Genomic DNA, 22,068 nt, shown 5'->3' with positions numbered 1-22,068 from the left:
TTGTATTTATGTTCTGCTGAAGCTTCCATGTTTTTCCATCAGAACTTATTGTCAGGCTATCCCATCTTTGAGCAATTTAAAAAAATTAAATGCATGCCTTTAAAGGTACTCTCACATTTTATGAGATTTGCTTTTGGTTTGTTGTTTCAGTTTACAGAGTAGTTTTGAGTCTTGATCATTTGCTCTCTCTTAACTTTCTGTTGCTGCAAGCTTTGTCTTCAAAACTGAGAAGTATGCCTTCATCCAGGTAATTAAGAAAAAATATTGAACAGGACTAGGAGCAGCATCTTGTGGTGTACCACTAGTGAGAGGTTCCTTGTGGGGGTCTGGAACCCACAGGGGCATGTATTAGGCTCTCGAGGTATGTCATTATGGTGGGAATGTTTTGCAAAAGAGACTAAATGGAGAAAGGAAGATGGTGAATTACTCTTCTTAAGTTGATCTATTGACCTACTTATGGAAATGTTCTGGCTTTAGTCCTTTAGGCAGTTGAAAATCCAGTGAGCTGCTCCGATCACTTTGGTTTCTGACATACACAATTCATCATCCAAACTAGAATACACTTGTCTGGGGAAAATGCTAAATGAGGCAGGATGCTGGGACAAGTGGTGTAAACCTGGACTGTTTCAGGCTCACTAGGACATATGGTCACCCCGGCCTTATATTATCCTTGGGTATTACTCCAGCCCACTTTTCTACATCGTATCAAGTCATCATAAGAAACTCAGCTAAAGAACACCTTCCCTGAGAATCCTTTCTCCGCCTCTCTGACTGAAGGCAGCTGCTACAGCTTTCTGTAACTTTAAATCAGCAACCCTGAGAATCACTGAGGTTTGTTTTTGTTCTTGTTTTGCTTTGCTTCACCCAGCCTCCCCAACTCCCCTCCACTGGCATTCACCAGTTTGTTCTCTGTATCTGGAGAATCACTGAGTTTTTGGAGCCGGAAAGAGAAAGAACACTTTAGAGGGGAGGGGCTACCACTGATAACGCATTCATAAAATGTCTGCAGTTTACTAAACGCTTTACCTCTGTGCTCTCATGTAAACAGCAGCAGAGTTCAGATATTGTACCCATTTTACAAAAACAGGCGCAGAGAGGGGATATAATTTGGGGTCTTGGAATGACACCTATAATTATCTGATTTCAGGACTCCTGTTCTTTGACTGTGACACTTGTTCCCCCATTGAGTCCCTAGATATCAAATTCACATGGGAAAACTGAGTCTGAGGACGGTTACCTTTCTGTCAGTGTCACAGGACCAGCATGGGGAGATGAGACCAGGCCTCGGGCCCACAACTCCTCATCAAGTGCTGCTGTTTTTTAGAAGACAATGGAACTAGGGTCCCTGGTATCCAGTCTAGTGGCTGTGTCACAAATGAAAATGAGGTTCTTTCGTGCATTACTTGTTCTTAGGGCTTGGAGAACTCAGGCCTGCTAATGGGAATTGGAATCTTTGCTTTAATAAGTAGATTTGTGAATGCATTACTGGTCTCATATCTAGAACCCCTTTCTTTTGAAAACTGAGATACTTCTTCCATTAACAGTGATTTCTGAGATACAATAGCTCAGATATCATATCTGCACATTTCTTTAGTATTTTAAGAAGCAGTTTTTGGGGGGGCTAAAGATTTTAGCTTAATTCAGGTGTTAAGATGCCTTCCTTTTTTATTCCCTCACTTTTGCAGGTTTCAATTTCATCTTTATCTTGATTCATCTATCCTTTCCAGTCTGAAGATTGTTTTTCTTTGCAAGTAGAAGCAAAGGAGGTTGCGTAATTGAGGCTTGTCTTTTGGTCTTAATATTGAAGTTTCTTTCCATTGCTTTAACTCTGAATTTGGCTTTAAAGAGAAAAACCCTTTTTGTTCCCTTATAACCAAACCAGTTTCAAGAGTTTTGTGTTCACTTCTGAATAAAACATTTTAAAGACATTATATCACCGTCAGAGAGAGCTGGTCACCTCATTGAACCAGATAAAATGGTTACATTTTAGCATCAATTAAATCCATTCCCCCCCTCCCCCAAATTAAATCCATCCAGTTAACAAGCATTATTGAGGAAAGACTGTGTGCCTTCTCTGCATGGATGCTAGAGAAGCAAAGTTGAATAAAATACCGGGTCAACTGTTAAGAATTTCATGGTCTAGGTCTAGGGCACAGTGAACCAGGTGAGAATTGCTGAATTAAGCCAAGGAAGAAGAGGATTGTTTATTAGTCGTACTCATATATACCCTACTTCATTCCTAAGAAAGTAGGTAGAGTATCTAAGCTTCCTGGCTGCCAAAGATAAAAGGAAGTATGATAGGTAAAAGTAGGCACATTCTTCTTCAGGGGAATGACATTTTCTTTTTCTATTTTTGGCTTAATTCAGAGGACTTGAGATATGGATCCAATCGTAAGATGGAACACTCAGTAAGGGGATGGTATCTTTGATAGAAAATTTTACAAAAGATGAAAATCTCTTCGTTGGGTGATTTCTTATATGAGTATTGAATGAGAGTGAGTGTATTACATTATAGAGTGATTTAGGGAAGTGCTTTGGCAGTGGGCAAGCTGACGTGGTCTCAGCACTACTCACTGTGATGCAGTTCCATGCATCGGCAGAGCATAAGCCCTTTTCCCTTTACAGGCACATGATGGATAAGGTTCACATGCCTAGGTCATCCCTATGGAAATGCCTACGTTTTAATGAAACCAAAAACAATATTGTTTTTGGAGTTGGGAGTAATTTCTACTCACCTTAATCTGTCATTGTCCATCAGTAACAGTTGCTGTGACAAGAGGAGACAAGGCTTCCCAGAGCTCTGAGAACTGCAGTTCTGAGTTGGCAGCTCCAAGCTGGTCTTCTCTTATTCTTGATCCCAGCTGGAGAATGACCGTCGTCATGCAAAACAAAACAAAAACACCTTCGGTTGACAATTGAAGTGAACAAACAAAATCTTGCTGACTGGACTCTCACTTTCCTGCTCTGCAGCATGGCCTTGCACACAGACTGGGGTTGTAGAGCACATCAGCCTTTTAAATCTGCCCATCCCCCTAACTTCGTCCTCAGTCTTTGTCTAATGAGTTGTTTTGCAATTTCTATAAGGCTTCAAGTTCTGGTTTGAACGGTAGCCAGACCTGGGGTTTAGAGCTCTCAGGTGGATTCCCACCTACCCACCCTGCTACCTCAGGCTGCAAAATCAAAAATTATCTTGTTCAGTTTGAATGCTTGTTGAACTGCAGCCTTTTATAGGACTGCTCTCCCCCCATTTAAAAGTATTCAGTACATACTGTGATTATAATAAGGCTCATTCTCCTTACCTTGGACCATTCTCTGCTCTCCACATCCAAGTTTATCAGAACTTATTCTTACAAATGAGGATGGCCCTTCCAAGTTGTCACCTTGTCCCGAAGGCCATACTGTGTACCTTCTGTATGCTAGATACCAGGGGAGATTCGGCATAGGCTAATTGAAATGATTTTTTTGTTTTGTTTTAGAGTAGTCAGTTTACTGGTCACATCTGCTATATTATTTCTTCATTGGTCTCTCACTATTTTTTCTTCTCTACTTTATGGCTATCCCCATGCTAGAAACAACCTCAGGAAAAGGTGGTGTTTACCTTACAGCTGGGACATCTGTTGGGGGAAGGGAGTTGAGGGGAAGTTGTTGAGCTCTGAGGCCCCCACCTGGGGCTGGCAGCTCGATTGAAACCTCATTGAGAGCAAAACAGGAAACCTGGTAGGTGATAAAGGTGTCTGTTATAGTCAAATATAGTTGGCTGAAACTCTAAATGTGAATTCCTTCCTACTAAATGTTTAAAGAAAACCAGTTATCTTGCTTTTAAGTATTTTCTATGAGCCAAACAGGGTTGATAGCTGTTTTCTAGTATAAGTAGAAAGGGAAGTATTTTAATGAAGAAATTTTTAAAAAATGAATTATAGTATGGAAGTATTGAAGCACAGTGTAGACATAGAAGCATTTTTAGGCAGCATCCAGCAATCAATACTAATATAAAATACTTGGCTTAAATACTTCTTAGACGTTAAATGCTCCAAGTTTCATTTACTTTTTACACTCTCTTCACTCAGAAATATCAGAAACTTCAAACAAGTAGATCTCTAATTGGTGTAGTTTACAAAATCATAATCATAACAATCACCAGGTCTTTTATGTGCTTTGAAAAACGGTTTCCTGGTATCTCAAAAATCCACTTAAATTCTAAACCCCCATTAACTGAGTTGTGAATTTCCATAAGCAACTCTTTAGATTTCTGAATGAAAACTATTTTTCATTTCATTTCAAAAACATTTGCCATCTATCAAATGTTTAGAGCTTAAGCTTCTCGTTAGCTGCAGCTTAAAGCTCTAAGCTGTCTCTGAATTCAGGGTCCAGTTTGTCCATACACATTGTAGAAGATGGCACCAAGCTATTTTAGGAGAGATCATTGTTACGAAGGTCTTTAGTTTGATATTCTAAGGGAAAGTTAAAATGGTATCAGTCATGTAGCTCCACCCTGTTTTTATATTTCACAACATTTTAAAACCTGAGGGAGGAATGTAGGCTAATTGTGGATAAACTGGCCCTCTTTATGGCTGAAAACTGAATTTAAAAAACTGTGATCATTCTCAAAAAGATACGAAACAATGGGGTGATGTATTGATAACTGTTGAAACTTGATGAATGATGGTTCATTATACAATTTTCTCTACTTTCATTGATAAGAAAAGTTTTTTTAAAGATAATTTAGCAAAGAAATAACCACTTCGTCAAAACATAACCCAGCATTTTCTGGGCTCTGGGAAAAGCTCTCCAAGGAATGCCTCTTAAAGCAACATTCCACTATTAAGGTAGAGAATCTTACATCAGAAAGACATCTCATCTGTCCAAAATGTGTCTGGAAGCAGAATTAGAACTCTAAACTGGTGTTACCTGTCGCCCCCTTTCATGATCATGTTGCTCTCTTGTCTGTCCCATAGGTTCGTGTGACTGTGTTTCCCTCAAAGACTGTGGCTCAACATTCTGGAGTACCATGGTGGATCATCCTGGTGGCTGTCCTTGCTGGAATTTTGATGCTTGCTCTGTTAGTTCTTTTATTATGGAAGGTAAGTTATATCTGGCATATGAGTTTTATGATTATAAACTTCATGTTTTCAAAAGAGTGAATCAGCACTGGTAGCATACATTCATTTTTTTTTCCCCATTGACTCCTTTTTCCCAACGTTCTCTTATGAAACTTTCCAACATATAACGAACTTGAGAGTTTTATAATAAACACCTCCATATCTACCTAATACTTTGTATTTAAAGGTATATTCTTTATACATGTAAGAAGTTTTTTACATGTATAAATTTTGGTATTTTTCATATATAATTTAGTGTGTTTACCAAATAAGTTTTTAAATTTCTATTACTTTAGCATTTTCTCCTAAGATCTTTCTAAGATCAAATCGTTTTCTGAATCTAAGCCAAATTGTTGGGTCTCACAGTAATCTGGTTAATTTCAGCCTCTGTAAAGTAATGTTCATGGCAGCCACTGGGGTTTTGTTGTCATTGCAGGTAGATTAGGGATATAAAATTATGAAATTAATGAATAACTCCAATCTCAAGGGGGTTATCATAGCCTATATCAAACATGAGGAGGATTTGGGTTCAATATGATGTTCTTCACTAGAATTGGTTCTGCAAATAAAATATAGTCTCTTCCCTTTGCTTCCTACCAGTAAGTAGCTTACATTATGGAAAAAGTGTGTATGAGGTGGATGCATTCCTTTGTTGCCCAAGATTAAGACCTCTAGATTCTGGATTTATTCTCAATAATGGAGGTCCACAGTCCCTTATCAACAGTTACAAATTGAAAAAAAATAAATAACCTCTGAAAACGAAGTTTGTAATGACTTTTTTTGTCAGCAAAACTTGACATGATGTGAAGAGAGGCTATTTATAGTCTTTATCCTTTATTCATTTATTTCACTGCTGAAATATTAATGTTTTGTTAATGGTTACAGTGGCATTACATATGCAGGTTACTTTTCTAAAATACCACAAAATCTGGATTTCCAAACATCCTGGTATAGAGGGATTTGGATAAAGAATTACGAGTCTCAACTGACAATCTCTAGAATCCAATTATCCTTATCCTTACCTTGGATCCAAAAGAATAATGGACAAGGGGTTGCAATATTTCACTTTCAAAAACCGAGCATCTCTTTTTCGATTTATTTTTCCAAGTAACTTCCTTTTGCCAATCTGAGATAATTTTCTAGTGTCCTCCAAATGTGCAAGTGAAGCTCGGTGTCTGCTCATGCCATGCTTCTTCCTCACGTGGAGCATTAGCTGGTCCTGTCTTTTTATTTCAGGCAGCACATTTCTCTGCTTAGGCACAGTCAACCAATATAGGAAAAGCCCTGAAAATTACTTTGATACCAAAAACTGAATTTGAAGTTTGATATTAGGATGGCCTTCTTGGGCTCTCCAGATAAGGCCACAAAGGTAATCTCTTTTGGAACAGGTCCGATTTGCAGTCTTTAATGAGGGAGACGTAGCGGTGCATGGAGAGTTAAGAAATCCAAGCTTTATAATCTTGGGCAAATCATTTCACCTCCCTGGGGTACTGGTTTGCCTCAGCTGTTTTATAAGTGAGTAGGACTTAGATGATTTTATTGTTTTTTTTTTTTTTTAATTCTAAAGTATCCCAACTCACAAGTGAACTCTAAAGTAATCAGATAACATCTATAACCCCCACATGAAAAATCATTTTTATTACTTTATGCATATCCTTTCTGAAACTGAACTATGTTTTTATGTGTGAAAGTCATGGAATTTTAGGGCTAGAAAGGAGTCTAATCCAGTGGCCTTTAAACTGGGTTTTGCACATGCACGTGGGTGCCAAGACTAAGCAGGTGGGGCGAAGGCCAACATCCCCACTTCAACCAAACAAGTGTTATTTTATCTGCTTTAAATGTTGGGGTTCTGCATAGGCTTTTGTTTGGAGGCAAAAGAGAAAAGTCCTCCAGGCTGGTCCAGTCACCTTCGTTTTGCAAACAAAGATGCTCAGGATGCTCATGACCACAGATATTAAGAATGTTGCCAAGTTGGAAGCAGGACCAGGGCTCTTGGTTTCTCGTTTCATCCTTTTCCGTTCCGTATAGTAGCACATGTTATTGAAAGTTGCCTAGGAGTGTTCACTGCGTGTTAAAGTGAGAGTCACAAATAAATATCGAGATAGTCTCGATCAACACTGCCCAATAAAACTTTATGGGGTAATGGAAATGTTCTGAAGAGGCACTGTCCAATACAGTTGTCACTGGTCATGTGTGGCTACTGAGTACTTGGAATATGGCTTGTGCAACTGAGGTGTTGACTTTTAATTTAATTTAATTTAAATTTGAATAGCCACATGTAGTTAAGCTACCGTATTGTACAAAGCAGATCTAGATTTTTACCTTCATGAAGTACCAGACTAGGAAGCAGACTTTTTTGGAAGTGCAGAGATTTATTTATTCGACCAAGTTGTATTTCAAAGGGCAGTTCCTTAGGAACGGGATAAAAGTAAGTAGAAAAAGTTCTCCATCATCAAATGAAGGAAATTATAGTAGAAAGTGGAATTATACTTTGATACTCATTTAGAGTGACCTAAGCTAAGGAGCATACGTTCCTACCACTTCAGGATTACACGGTGGTTCTGAATTTGGGAAAATGACAGCAATCATTCTTTCATGATGGTATAGTTGAATTTATATTGTGATTCACCCCATAAATCCAGAGGCCTCAAGTAGATGGCATTTGTTCCATAAAATTTACTGTGAAAGGCAGAAAAATACTGTATCTCTATTTTACTCAGATTTGTAGTAAATCTTGCTTAGAGAATTTATTCTTTAACCTTTGTCTCAATAAACTGCAGAAGTCAATCTTATGCCTATTTTAGAGCCCATATTCTCCTGCGAGAAGAAACCACCCAGAGCTATAATCAAATGTGTTTATATTTTCCCTTTAAGGATGATTTTGCCCTCAGGATTTCTGTTATAAATAGAAAAATCAATTAGCTAACAAATGTCACCTATATAAGTATTTGACCAGAGACTCATGGTAATATGAGTTGGGTTTAATGCTGTCTGGATGTAACATGGTGCAGTGGCTATTCACTGTTGGTCCATAGTGATTTCTTTGTAAACAAGCTATGAATAGAAAACAGGTTAAAATCTGAGATTTTCTTTTGTTTAACTCTTACACACAAAACTGTAAAACTGACTAAATACCTTGCTTCCTTGTAGTGTGGTTTCTTCAAGAGAAATAAGAAAGATCATTATGATGCCACATATCACAAGGCTGAGATCCATGCTCAGCCGTCTGATAAAGAGAGGCTTACTTCTGATGCATAGTATTGATCTACTTCTGTAATTGGTAATTGATAAATGTTTTTTAATTGCTAGCTGTGGGACCTGCTATGGTTGTGGTGGCTAACTTTAAGAGCAACCGCTTGCTGTGTGTGTCCCATTAACAGATGTTTTCAAATGTCCACACTGGCTTGCCTTGCTTGGATTTATTTTATATAATTTATTGAAAGCTCACAGTTTTATTTTATTGCACAAAGAATCTTTTGTTGCAGGTGAGTTACTTTGTGTTGTTTGTTGTTAAACATCACCCATAGCATTCAAGAAAATTGCAATCTAATTACACACAAAAGGAGGCTTTCACCTCCATAGTAGTCCAGTTTGCCAAGTGTTGTTAATCCAGTATGCAGCATTCCACTTAGAATTTCAAAGATGCATAAGAAATCATTCCAGATTTCTTGTCCATTTTGGAATTTCCCACAGATAGATGCTTATGTCGACTGCTTAATTAACCTATTGCATGTTGGGAATATGGTGTTTCTCTTGAGAAGGCTTTCTCGCTGTCATCTTTTTTATCTCCTTGCTATAAAGTGATGGGGGAAGGCTTGGAATGCTTTTATTGTTGCTCAGAAATTGTTTTATGCCAGCTAAGCATGAAACTTCCTTTTCCTGCAATATCTACCACAGGTCAAAGATCATTGCAACAAACCAAAACTATTGGCATGATGGACATTATGGCCAATTTCAGAAGATAGTTCTTTACCAAAGTGACCTTCAATGTACCCAATTCTAGTATAAAAATGCTCTGGACAGTTTTTATTTCAATATGTTGTAATGGAGTTTGACCTTATTTCATGTCCCAAGAAACCTTGGGTCTCAGTTGATTTTAAAGTTCATGTTTTGCTTCTTTTATTTGTAAATCCATGGAAACAGGAATTGACAGTGATTCCTTTTTCCATTTCTGTGGGCATGAGAAGATAGAATTACTCCTGTAATCCCTTTCCATGGCACTGTCATGATGAATCTCAAAATTTTCATTTCAGTTATACATATCAACCTTGAATTCCTTCTTTATTTAAACGGGGCAAGAGCCACATTTTATAACAGATAGGTATTCTGGCTTTTTTTTTTGCACAGAATAATAAAGGAGTCCATGTAGAAATGACCTCAGAATAAGACTTCTTGGTCTGTTTTTCCTATTGATTCAGTGATAATTATGCACGTAATTTTATTTTGCCCCATGACCTCTTTATCACAAATTCGTTCAACATAAATGTTCTGTTCCTGTCGATGTCACATAATAAACACATTAATCAACCATTCTAAGTACCTTCCTTATCCTTCTTCTATCTGCATATTTAAATTAAAAACACATTTTTTAAAGGCATATTTTATTCATTAAAAAAAATTAAATCTGATTTTTAAATATCCAGATATGTTCTCAGTAAAAATCTACTTTGGATCAGATTGAGTTTTTTTTTAAATGAAGGAAATATATATTAATAATTTTAATGTAAATGTCTTTTGCAACAGAAAAAATTAGGCGATGCTCTGAAATTAAATCTAATGATACTTTCCTCAAGTTCTTTGTGATACATGATTGATTTTATGGCAGGACAGAGTTACATGAGTTTTTAATGAAACAGCTTAATTTGGAAGTACAACAGCAAGTCTAAGCAGTGTAAATTATCTTCTAGCTAATGAGAGATGTGTACTGGAGCCTCAGAGGAGAGAAGACTCTTAAATTGACCCATTTGAATACTGGCATATTCAAATTATAATTTGTAAAATATCTGTGACCTGAGTTCCATTTGGTTAGTGGGAGAGTGGAAATAATCTTCGGTTTACGGCCTTTAAAAAAATTGTTCCTCAAAATGATGTTCTAATCTAAAAATTAGATTTTACATATAGTATTATAATTATAAAAAATGGAAGCACTGTTTTATAAACTCTTAAATTTTGCTAAGGATATAGCTTATATATTGTTACAAAATGTAAAGAAAGGATGGAAAAACGGACTTCCAGTTTTACAGCTGTTTTTTTCTCTTCCATTTCTTTTTGATTTATTAGTTCTTTCTTAGAAGAAAACCATGTCTTTTTTTCCTTAGGCCAGAGGTAGGCATGGCTGAACAGAAAGCGTAGACATTCCCGTTTAGTGTACTTGCTTTTCTTGAGATTACTTAATTTGTTTCTGTTTCTCTTTACCCCTTCTCCAGTGTGGATTCTTTAAACGCTCTAGGTACGATGATAGCGTTCCCCGATACCATGCTGTCAGGATCCGGAAAGAAGAGCGAGAGATCAAAGATGAAAAATATAATGATAACCTTGAAAAAAAACAGTGGATCACAAGGTGGAATGAAAATGAAAGCTACTCTTAGAGGGGCCAAAGAAACTTCATAGTACCCAAACTGCTTTAAAAAATTTTCCCAACTCAGAAATTCAAATGGATTTAAAAGCCTGTTCAAAACCTGAATATTGATTTCAGACAGACTATATACAGTACGAACCTACAATTTTAACTGCTGTGGATATTGTTACGTAGCCTAAGGCTCGTGTTTTGCACAGCCAAATTTAAGACTGTTGGAATGGATTTTTCTTTAACTGCCTTAATTTAATTTTCTGAGTTGCCTTTGTTTTTGGTGTGGCTGACTCACATGTGCCGGGGAAGGGCTGCCCTGTTCCACGACATTCCTCCCGGTAGTGTAGCTGGAAGAAGGCACCCACAGTCACTGTGTCAACAGAGTGGCCATCCTAACCCTTGGCACTGCCTCTGCAAACATTCTTCCTATAGGACTGAAGACCCTGCAAGTTCACTGTCCAGCATCACAAGACAATGCCGTAGGGAGAGTTGTGTTTCAATTTAAAGTGCTATCTTAAATTAAATGTGCAATAGAAGGTAATGTTGCCATCCTGCCATGTTTTTCCATTTCCTAGATGTGTGAATACTTGCTCACACCAAATACATACACAGGTGTCATTCTCTCTTTTCACTAAAACACACAGGTGCAACAGACTTGAATGCTAGTTATACTTATTTGTATATGGTATTTATTTTTTCTTTTCTACAAACCATTTTGTTACTGACTAATAGGCCAAAGATTTTCCAGTTTACCCTTCAGGTTGGATTAAGCAATCAGAATTAGAACATGGGAGGTCATCGGTTTGACCTAAATTTACTGCAAAAAAGAAAATAATTCTTTGTAAATGTACCAGAGAGTTGTTATAATTTACAGATAAGTTTTAAGTTATTAAAGTATCTTCCTTCATGATAGCCCTTACTCCCTCCCTCCAAACCCAAAAGATTTGTTTAAGAGATGGAATTAACTGTAAGATGTTTAATTCTTAACAGATATATATTTTTTTGAGTTTAGAGCCCTGTGTGACATTTCTGAATTTCATGCTATAACTTTCAGGAACTCTGGGAAATAATGGGTTTCTTTCTTGAACTTTCGTCACTGCTGTATGTATATACAAGACTTGAAAGAAATGGTGAGTGCCTGTGGTGGATCCAAATCGATCCAGTGTAAGACTACTGAATACCTGATACCAAAAGTCAGATTAGAACATCCTGGCTTTTAAGTTTTTAAATGTCATTGAAAACATTTAATCAGTGAGTCAGTGTTGTATTTTTTGCTTTGTTTCCTCCCCTATCTACATTCCCAAAATTACGTTAGGACTACTCAACAAAAACTTTAAGTCGTTTTTTAATTGTAATAACAAAGATGGGAGGAAGACATTATTCTATCCATTCAATAGAGATTGAACAGATATGAAAGCTGAGTTTTTTGTTTTTTTTTTTAATTACTGTGCTTCAAAATGCTAAGTTATATGGGGAACAACAGCAAACAGGTGCTAATTTGTTTGGACATAGTGTCTCAATCTTTTAAAAGAACAAAATACAGCTATGTGCCATTGTTGCTTTGGAGTTTTAATTTTTTTTTTTTTCTTTTCAGAAATCTTATGCCCTTATGATACTAAGAACATTATTCTAGTACTTTGGAATTTTCATTCACAAAAATCGCTTTGCAAATGATATTTTGTTTACAAAAATTTCTCTAAAACAGGTCATAACAGTGTTTAAAATCTCAGTTTCTTGCTTAGGTAACTTGGAACCTAAAGCACTGGCTTTATAGGTTGTTAAGAGGCTGATAATTTTGCATGCGTTTATAGACCTTTGCTATAAAAACAAATGTCCTGAAAAATGGGGTGGTTGGGGAGGGGGTGGAAGGGTGGTTCAACAGCAAAGAAACAATGTAGTGGTGGTTAAATTTATAGTTGTTAAAAATGTCATCTCAAGTCAAGTCACTGGTCTCCACATTTGATACATTTTATACTAACTACCATTGTAAAATTATTTCATGATTAGGAAATACCTGTGGATATTTGTATAAAAGTATGAAATAAATTTTTTTATGAAAGTGTTCATTGCTTAGTAACACAGCATTTTATATGTGAAAACAAACTCTAAAATTATAAGTAAACTGAATTGCCTTTCTTTTTATTTTATTGAGCCAAACTAAAGTTTTTGATGTTTTTGTATATTCTTAGTGTTGCATATAATCTCAGATCAGCGAAAGATACTAGTGCCCGTAAAATAAGGCAATGTAAATAGGATTAAGGGTTTTTTCCCCCCTCCCTTTTTGGCTCTACTGTTTAGTCAATGCTGAAAAGAAAATGATCTTAAAGATGGTTTATTCGAGATACCTACAGATCGGGAATGTCTGTTTGCATTGATTCATCTGCTTGAAAGGCTTATGGCTATGAAGGATAGGGTATTATGGTAGCAATGATACCATGGCATGAAAATAAAAGTTCTTATGGCTAAGTTGCTTTCTTCTTAGGACATATTTTGGATGTGAGAACAGTCTAATTGTGACATGTGTCATTATATTGACCACCAAGGACTGATTTAGCAGAATTGACCAGTAGGAAAAAAAAATTATTATTTTTAACCAAAGGATTTTGTTTAGATTGAAGCAATTTTATAAAACTTCTCTAGCTAGTTTATCACAGTTTAATAAAGGAAAATAAAGCACGTACATAATACCCAGACAACATAGCATTCCCTGGACAGAATAAATTTCCAATCTAAAATGTATTAGCTGTCTAGTATATTAGATAAGTTTTCCACTGTACTTAGCCTTCTTAATTCTTTGAAGATCAGACAGGTGTTACCACCTAAAGAAATGTGTGATTTGTACTTTTTAATGATGGGCCAGAGGCTATGAATCTTTTTTAGCCACAGTCCCGTGGTTATACCTAGATTAAATCACTACGATAATGTATAATCACTGTAACTGGTAAGGGTTTCAGCGGATGTGGTTTGGCTAGGGCTACGGCATAACTGGTCTGGGCTAGAGGTCATGGCAGTGCTTTATATGGGTCCTGGGGTTCTACCTTTCTCTCAGCATACAGGAATGCCTAGCAGTGATAGTGGTATTAGTATAGGGATATCTTGGATCCATTTGCAAACATCGACATTTCGTTGGTTGCAGATTACTTGCCACATCCTCATATGGGTTATGCACAGTCATGGCTTATGTTGTGCCCTTGTGGTTGAGAATAGTACAGAATGTGGGGTAGATGTAGGTGGGGAATGCTTTAAATTGTCCAGACGTGGGAAATTGTCCAGACATGTATTCTATCCTAAATGAATAGAATGATTTTCTTAATGAGAAACTGATCTCTAGTACAGTAACGCACAAAAAGACGTGAGAAGACAGCCTGGAATTTTTTAAAGGGAGAAAAGCATGAAATGCTATAGGTGGCTGGGTTCCACATAAGTACATCCTCAGGGCCAAGGAAACAGGAATGTGAAAGAGTTGTTTGATCAGCTTGGGTAGCATAAATAAATGATTAAAGGCAGTTCCTCGAGACCAAAGGATATGGTTTAGTCATTCTTATGGTCCAATCACTAGACTGTGGGGGAGGCACGGCTCAGAGTTCAAGAAAATGAACTTTAGAATGATTTAAGGAGTGGCTATTGCAAAGAAGTTAACGGGCATCTATTCTAGGACTCCTTGATTATGGTCAAATGGCAAGTATTTTCTCTCTCGTACCTTAAAAAACAGGTTTTGCCAACTCTGAAAGGCATCTTATCCAGCTGTTAGAATGTGAGACTGCTGTGTACTAGCAGCTGAGGCCAAGTCTGCAGAGGGGTTACCAATAGAAGGAAAGTTATAAAGGGAAAATTCATGGTTAAATCCTCTAAGGATAAGTGAACTGTAAAACACAAATCTGAGGAAGAAAACTGGTCCAGCACAGTGCAAGGGTGGACCAGGAGCCACAAAGGGCAAAACTAACCAGGTAATGGTTCATGATTTCACTGGCGTAAAGGAGTCAAGTACAATTTTTGCAGCAGTCAGCGAAGTTTAAGTACCTCAGTCTTCTCTTTGCCCTTGCCCTGGAGCCATTTCTCAGTCAGGCTGCCTGTGCCAAGGTCATTGAAATGGGCAGAGACAGACCTATACTAGCAGAGCTCAGATAAAATTTCTCATAGACTATCCTAGAACATCCACAAAAAATCTCAAATTATAGCGATAGAGTGTGCTTCGTTTTCTCAAAGTCCAACAGACAAGTATTCAATTCACCGATAACCAGTAGATAGACTTGAGTGTTCTGTTATCCTGTCGTTGCAAGATGAAGATAGTTGGACATGGTTTAATCATTTTTTCCCCAATGTCTAAGGATGCTAGTAGGCTCTGAGGATACACATAACAAGTAGAACACTGACTCTGACTTTTTAGAGGAAGCTGATATTTAAAAACAGATGATATTGACAAACAGATGAATTCACTTTAAGTAGTAGAATTCAAAATTTTACATTAAGATATCAATGATTGACAATGGTAAGGGCAGTACCTGATCTTTTTGTGGGTGGAACTTGCCTCTGGAACGAACACCATTCCCAGAAAATTTGGAGTAGTCGTTCTGAACTTGAGCTGCACATTTGAATACCTAAAGAACATTTTTAAAAAACCACAATGCTCAGATTACATGCCAGACTGACTCTATCAGAATCTCTGAAGGTGGGACTCGGGCATCTGAGCTTTCTTGAGGCTCCTCAAGTGACTCTTAAAGTGTAGCCGAGATTGAAAACTGTTTTAGAGGTTGTTGGATGGTCTGAATATTTATTGAAAGGGCTCTGCCCACTGTGTGAGAATACCCTATTTCTGTGTGGTGTTTCTACTGCACCTGTAACAAGCTGAGAAGCTACAGGTATGGTAGCCATAAGGGGGAGGCTTGAGCCAGACTGCCTGGATATGAATTAGCTTCACCTCTTAGAATATCACTGTAAGTTATATTCTGTGACTGACACATCATGCCCATTTCTTCATCTGTAAAATAGGGTTGGTATCAGTACCCATCTCATAAGTCCTTGTAGGGAGTGAATGAGAAGATCTGAAAGTGCTCATTAAATGTTAGCTATTTTTATAATTACTCTTTATTATGTAGACTCATAAAACGTTAAAATAGGAAAGTAGCATGGAAACCTAGTTCTACTTCCTCATTTCACAGATGGGGAAACATAGTTTATTTTAGTTGTCACTGGTACCTTTTGTCTCTTCAAAGTCTATCATACCCCATGATTTACTAGTGGGTGATATAGCTACAATCTGCAAGCCTAACTAAGTACTTTTAACTAATTAAAAAATACTGTAAACCAGTTATAACTCTTAAGTTTAAACTTATCAACAAACTCTCAGTCCTTAATACAGTGACCATCTGCATGTTTAGGTTGGGGTTGGGGCACACACAGAAAGTATGTAGTCATCTTGAGGTCGGTATGTACTGATTCTTGATTTTTTAAAAATGAAATTGAAGAGTGTAAAAAGCAGATTCTTTTTTTGTACTTTCTCGGTTCTTTACACACTCAATCAATTCTTCAGTTTTCTTTAGTGGAAAGGCAAGCTGCAGTTTTATTGTTTATTACCTCTTCTGCTATGCCAAACAGGAAATACAGAGCCCATTTCCTGCTTGAGTTATATCATGTAAGACCAGAGTTTGTCACTGGAAGAACAGAATTTGAAAACTCCCATTTCTCCTTCCCACATTTAACAATGCATTGACTTAAAGATCTGTTAAAAGAGGGTTGTGGGGGAGGGGAAGGCAAACGCAAACCATTTTTCCCTAGTAAGACTCAGAGTCCAATTCTAGGTGTCATCAAATTGCCTAGGGAACTGAAGTTCTAGGGTATTTACCTAACTGAGGAAGCCACCCCCGGTTAGAAAGTCTTAATCAACAGAGTGGTTGACAGCAGTCCTCCTCAAACTTTAACATGCCTAAGAATCACCGGGGGATCTTGCTAAGATGCAGGTTCTGATTCAGGAAGTCTGGGATGGAGCCCTAGACTCTACATTTCCAACAAGCTCTAGGTGCTGCAATGCTGCTGGTCCATGGATTACATTTTGGGGAGCAAGGATCTCTGGAGTCAGTCTTCGTTCAAGTCCCTGCTCTGCCACTTTCTACTTGTATGACCTCAGGGAAGTTTACTAATCTCTAATGGTTTAACCTCCTCATCTGTGAAATGGTATAAAGAATAAGTAGGATTATAATCTAGGCTTCCAGGAAATAGACATCATGCTCTCACCTCCACACAATTTCCAACCCCCTAACATCCTCAAACGTGGATAAAGAGCAATCAGTGAACATTTTAATTTTTGTTATATCTGAGTATGTAGCTCTCACTGTTTTGACAGGATAGTTGACATTAGTCTTAGACTACTCTTGTGGGCCATGCCTTCAAGACACTGCCCTGCTAAAAACAAAATTCCATTGCAGTGAATACTATTACAGCTGAATGGGGAACAATATGCCAGTTCTAGTAGCTGACCCACAGAAACAGTGATATGTTGGTTTGGTTATAAATCAGTAAACAAAAGATTAAGGTTCAAGCTGACTCTTAAGTGTTAAGGATTAGCAATTCGACATTTCCTTTTTCAAGCATCAATGATTCTTCAGTTTTCCTTTGCCTGTCCACATCGCAAACAACCCAACTATTCCTGCCAGAAAAACAGATAAATGAATAAAACACCTAAGCTATGTGGTAGGTAACTGGATTGGCTTGTTCAACCTCTGTTCCATCATTCTAGTTGGGAGGGCTGGAAAGGTAAAAATACTTTTCCAGACTCCCTTGCGGCTAGGATTTTACATGTGAATTACATTCTATGAACTCCATACCTTCATTGGAGATCTTAAAGGTACATTCACGGTGGGTATTTCCGCAAGTATGGTTATGGAGACCTAAAGTTCAGTGCTAAGTATCTTTATTTTTCAATTACATTTGACATTCTGTACTATATTAGTTTCGGGTGCACAGCATAGTGGTTAGACATTTATATTACTTACAAGGTGATTCCCCCCATAAGTCTTGCACCCATCTGACACCATAGTTATTACATTATTATTGACTATATTATGTACTTTACATCCCTGTGACTGTTTTGTAACTGCCGATTTCTACTTAATCCCTTCTCCTTTTTCACCCAGCCTCCCATTTGTTCTCTGTTTCTATGACTTTGTTTATATGTCATTTTTTGCTTTTTAGATTCCACATATAAGTGAAATCATATGGTATTTGTTTTTGTCTGGCTTATTTCACTTAGCGTAATAACCTCTAGGTCTATTCGTATTGTCACAAATGGTAAGATTTCATTCTTTTTTATGGCTGAGTAATGTCCCGTTGTATATATGTTCTACTTCTTTTTCCATTCATCTTCTGATTGGAGCATTTAATCCATTTACATTTAAAGTAATTATTGATAGGTATATAGTTACTGTCATTTTGTTGTTTTCTGATTGTTTTTGTAGTTCCATTCCTTATTCTCTTGCTGTCTTCTATGTTAATGACTTGACGTTGTGTTGTGTTTGGATCCCTTTCTCTTTATTTCTTGTATATCTCATGTAGATTTTTGGTTTGTGGTTACTGCATGCGTTATATACACCAAACTATGTTTATGGCAGTCTATCTTAAGTTGATGGTCACTTAAGTTCAAACACATGCTAACATCATTACCATTTTTACTCACCCCTCCACATTTATGTTGTTGTCACTTTTTACTTTTTTTTGCGCAGTGTTGAGTATATTCTGATTATTCTAAGCTTAGAGGCCCAGCTTAGAGCTCATTTTAGTCTATTTTGTATACATGTAATCCCCTAAATTAATCCCTTCATGCCAATAATATCTAGAGTGGTTTCTGTTTTAAGCCCTGAACCCTGACTGACATGGCCACTTACCCAAAGAAAATGCTAAAAGTTCTAGGAACTTGAGAGAGAAAGTAGAGAGGAGGTAGCTTCTTTATTCTAGCTAATGCTGCATTCAGAATACTTTTATTGCTTATAAGATCAATTTGCTTCTCCAAGATATATGCCCATTAAACTCCCATCAAAATGAATCTTATTTTTTCTTCTTTCTAAATCTCCAAGAGAGAGTGGAAATGTGTGAGTACATTACCTGACTTACTCAGGAAATAAAAGGAATAAAAATAGAGAAAAAATGTGAAGATTCATTATTCTTTGAGAGAATGTCATATTTCACAGACTGAATATGTTCATTAAATCCCAGTAATCTAGCAAAAATGAAAAAAAAAAAATCTTCCATTAGAAATTTGAAAGTATAATCACAGTATAAGAAAATATATTACCAGTCTGCAGAACATGGAAATGGATAATGAATGTGTTCTTACCTGCTCAGCATCCCTTCCTTAAGTGATAAGATCTGCTGTATCCCTTTGGGGATCCTCTCCTAAGTCAGTCTATGAATTTGGATATATGTGTATGACGTCTCCAGAGGTGTAAACATGGCCCTAGCCTGGCTAATCAGAGTCAATCCTCGTGCTTTTCTAGGGCAATTAGGGAGAGAGGTGCTCATTACTGAGATTTTGCCCATCTACGACTACTGAAGCCTACTGTTACTCTATCTTTGTCATTTTGAGGAGAGAGCCTTGTAAAGCCAACACCAAGGACAGTAGAGCTGAAATATGGGGAGGAAGAAAAAGGAGGAGGAAGGCAGGACACACTCTGATGCTTTGGACCCACTGTACATGAAGAATTTTTCAGAGACATGAAACAAAAGTCTCTCTTTAAGGATGTTTGAACTGGGTTTTCAGTACTTGAGTCTGCAAGAGTACTGCCTAATATAAAGTAGAATCTGTCAACCCCATGGCATTTTTGAAAGGATTATCAAAAAGAATATATATAATATCGAATCAATATATATATTTGGTTATTCTGAATTTTCATTCCTTAGATGGTTTACCCAGTGGGTTTCTCCCACATTTCCCCTTAGCTTCAGCTATACTCTGCCTACTTGAAAACACATGTTCTCTCCACTACGCTACACAGCCTCAGCATTCTCTGTAAGAATAACTTCATTGGATAGTGCTTGTCCTGTAGAAGGTACTCAAGAGGAGACATAGCTCTAAACATATTGGAGAGAGTGAGCAGTTTAGCCAAGGTTACACAAGTAGAAAGTGGATGAGCCTTGATTCCAGGCTGGCTCTGCCCACATCAATTCCACACATGTCTTAAACACACTGATAATGCCTCATGATCACAGACATGTCCCTCCTCCCATCTAAGCAACCCTTCCAGTCCTCAGGACCTTACTCGGGTACTTAACATCTCCCTCTTTACATCTAGTTTGCTTCATGGGTTTCTCACCAACAGCATTTAGACTACTTAAAACTACTTACAATTCATAAATAAACTCATTCAACTCCATGGTCCTTCTCAATTACTAATTACAGTTATCTATCTCCTCATCACTATTCTTGTGAAACCATTTATTCCAAAGCCACCAACACCTTTTGGTTATTAAGTCTAAAGCATACTTCTAAGAGTTCTCATTTTACTTAACTGCTGGAGAATATTTAACAGTATCAGATGTCCTCTCATTTTTGAAAGCATTCTCTCCTTGGCTTCTACTATTGGTCATTCCTTAAATATTAGGTGGGGCCTTGTCTCCGGCTTCATACCTTCCACAGGTGATCTCAGCTCCAATTACCATTTGCATTAGAGGCAGTGAGCGGTTTCCCAATGTCCATTTTCTCTTTTTACCGTGATAATACAAATGTTAGCTGAATACATATACTACTCAGCAAAATACAACCCCTCTTTCTGTGTTTGTTGCACCTAGGCATGGGCATGTGGCATTAGCTCCACGGAAACGTTTGGATACAGGCAAAGAGAAGTCAGATATTGCAGACTGGAATGGTGTGTTCCTTGTTATGCTGTGCAAAACATTTAATGACACCATCATGTCTGATACCTTGGAAGGCAGACTATATCTCTGCCAAGAAGAAAGAGTAGAAAAAGATTCAGTATTAACATGTGTTGGCTGCTCATTGCCTCTTTTAGCATAGTCTTATGAAAGTGAGGAGCTCAGGCAGGAGCTAGCCAGTTTGAGGCAAAGATGGTAGAGAACATAGCTCTGAAAAGGGGGATTTTTCTGCTTGTTGCCTAAAATCTTAACCTAATGTGGATCTTATAGAGTTAAAAAAGCCTTGGAGCTTCTATACTTCAGATAGAAACAAACCAAATCTCATCACATAAGACAATTGTAAGATGTACCATTTTTTATGAACTAGTAAGTAATAAAGGTTGCCAATGACGATGCTTTCTTATTCCTTAGAATTTTATTAAGAGCTCAAAGATATATTTAGACAGATTTTAATCTATTATTCCTTGTGCATATTGTTGGGGCCCAAGACAGGTCCTCCAAAATATACCACATTGGCATGCTGATTACTTTTGTTAAAGAGAAAACCACAAGCCCAAAATGGCATTACTTGTGCTAAAGCCCTAGATACAAAACCTAGATTTCATACCTGACTTAACTGCAGTTTCAACCTTCACCAGATATGTAATTTTTTTTTTTTGCTGTGATTTTCTTTCTTTCTTTCTTTCTTTCTTTCTTTCTTTTTTTTTTTTTAAGAAATGTAATCTTAACCAGCCTGGAACTTTCTGGTCAACACCAGTGAGGTAATCTGTCATGTGGGCCCACTCCATCCCCCATAGAAAGAAGAGGCAACATTCATGATAAAACATTTGCGATTCTCTTCTTCTCAAAAAGATGATGTCCTGCTTTTAAAATACAGTCATGTGTCACCATGCCTGTACATTCTGAGAAATGTGTCCTTAGGCGATTTCATCACGCGAACATCACAGAATGTATCTACACAAACCTAGATGGTACAGCCTTCTACACACCTAGGCTACATAATATAGCCTATTGTACCTAGGCTACGTGGTATAGCCTATTGTTCCTAGGCTACAAACCTGTATAGCATGTTACTGTACAAACACTAGAGTAAATCAAGCATAAAAGAAAATGATGCGATCAAGAACGCAGTAAATATGTATGAGGTTGCTGCTGGTGTAATACAACATACTGTTTTACAGCAGGCTTTTTTTTTAATAAGTAGAAAGTACACAAATAATGATAAAAATTATAGTATAGTAAATACATAAACCAGCAACATCGTCATTTATTACAATTATCAAGTACTATATACTGTTCATAATTATATGTGCTATACTTTTATACAACTGGCAACACAGGTTTGTTTACTCCAGCATCACAAACAGGTAAGCAATGTGTCGTGATGTGACATTACTAGATGGTAAGAATTTTTCAGCTCCATCATAATCTTATGGGACCACTGTCGTATATGCTGTCCATTGACTGAAACAAAACATCGTTATTCAGTGCATGACCAAAATCCTTTCTTTTGCTAACTTCCTTGCCATAGCCTTCTTC

At 37.2% G+C, this 22,068-nt stretch overlaps 1 protein-coding gene across 2 annotated transcripts in view; it reads left to right on the top strand.

Annotated features, from left to right (window-relative positions):
- Positions 1–12,734, top strand: part of ITGA6 (integrin subunit alpha 6) — a 75,254-nt gene extending 62,520 nt beyond the window's left edge. Inside the window, exons 24-26 of one of the 2 annotated variants that reach the window (XM_011357517.2) lie at positions 4,956–5,081; positions 8,250–8,379; positions 10,526–12,734. In XM_011357517.2, the coding sequence (XP_011355819.1) occupies positions 4,956–5,081; positions 8,250–8,357 (234 nt within the window). In that variant the 3' untranslated portion in view covers positions 8,358–8,379; positions 10,526–12,734. The remainder of the gene's footprint in view (positions 1–4,955; positions 5,082–8,249; positions 8,380–10,525) is intronic. The other variant, XM_011357509.2, reaches the window with a different exon arrangement.
- The last annotated feature ends 9,334 nt before the right edge of the window (positions 12,735–22,068 follow it).

This window comes from Pteropus vampyrus, unplaced genomic scaffold (assembly GCF_000151845.1).
Source record: "Pteropus vampyrus isolate Shadow unplaced genomic scaffold, Pvam_2.0 Scaffold2, whole genome shotgun sequence".
NCBI classification, from domain to species: domain Eukaryota; kingdom Metazoa; phylum Chordata; class Mammalia; order Chiroptera; family Pteropodidae; genus Pteropus; species Pteropus vampyrus.
The sequence above is the reverse complement of the archived record's forward strand: the minus strand, read 5'-3'. Positions and strand labels throughout refer to the sequence as shown.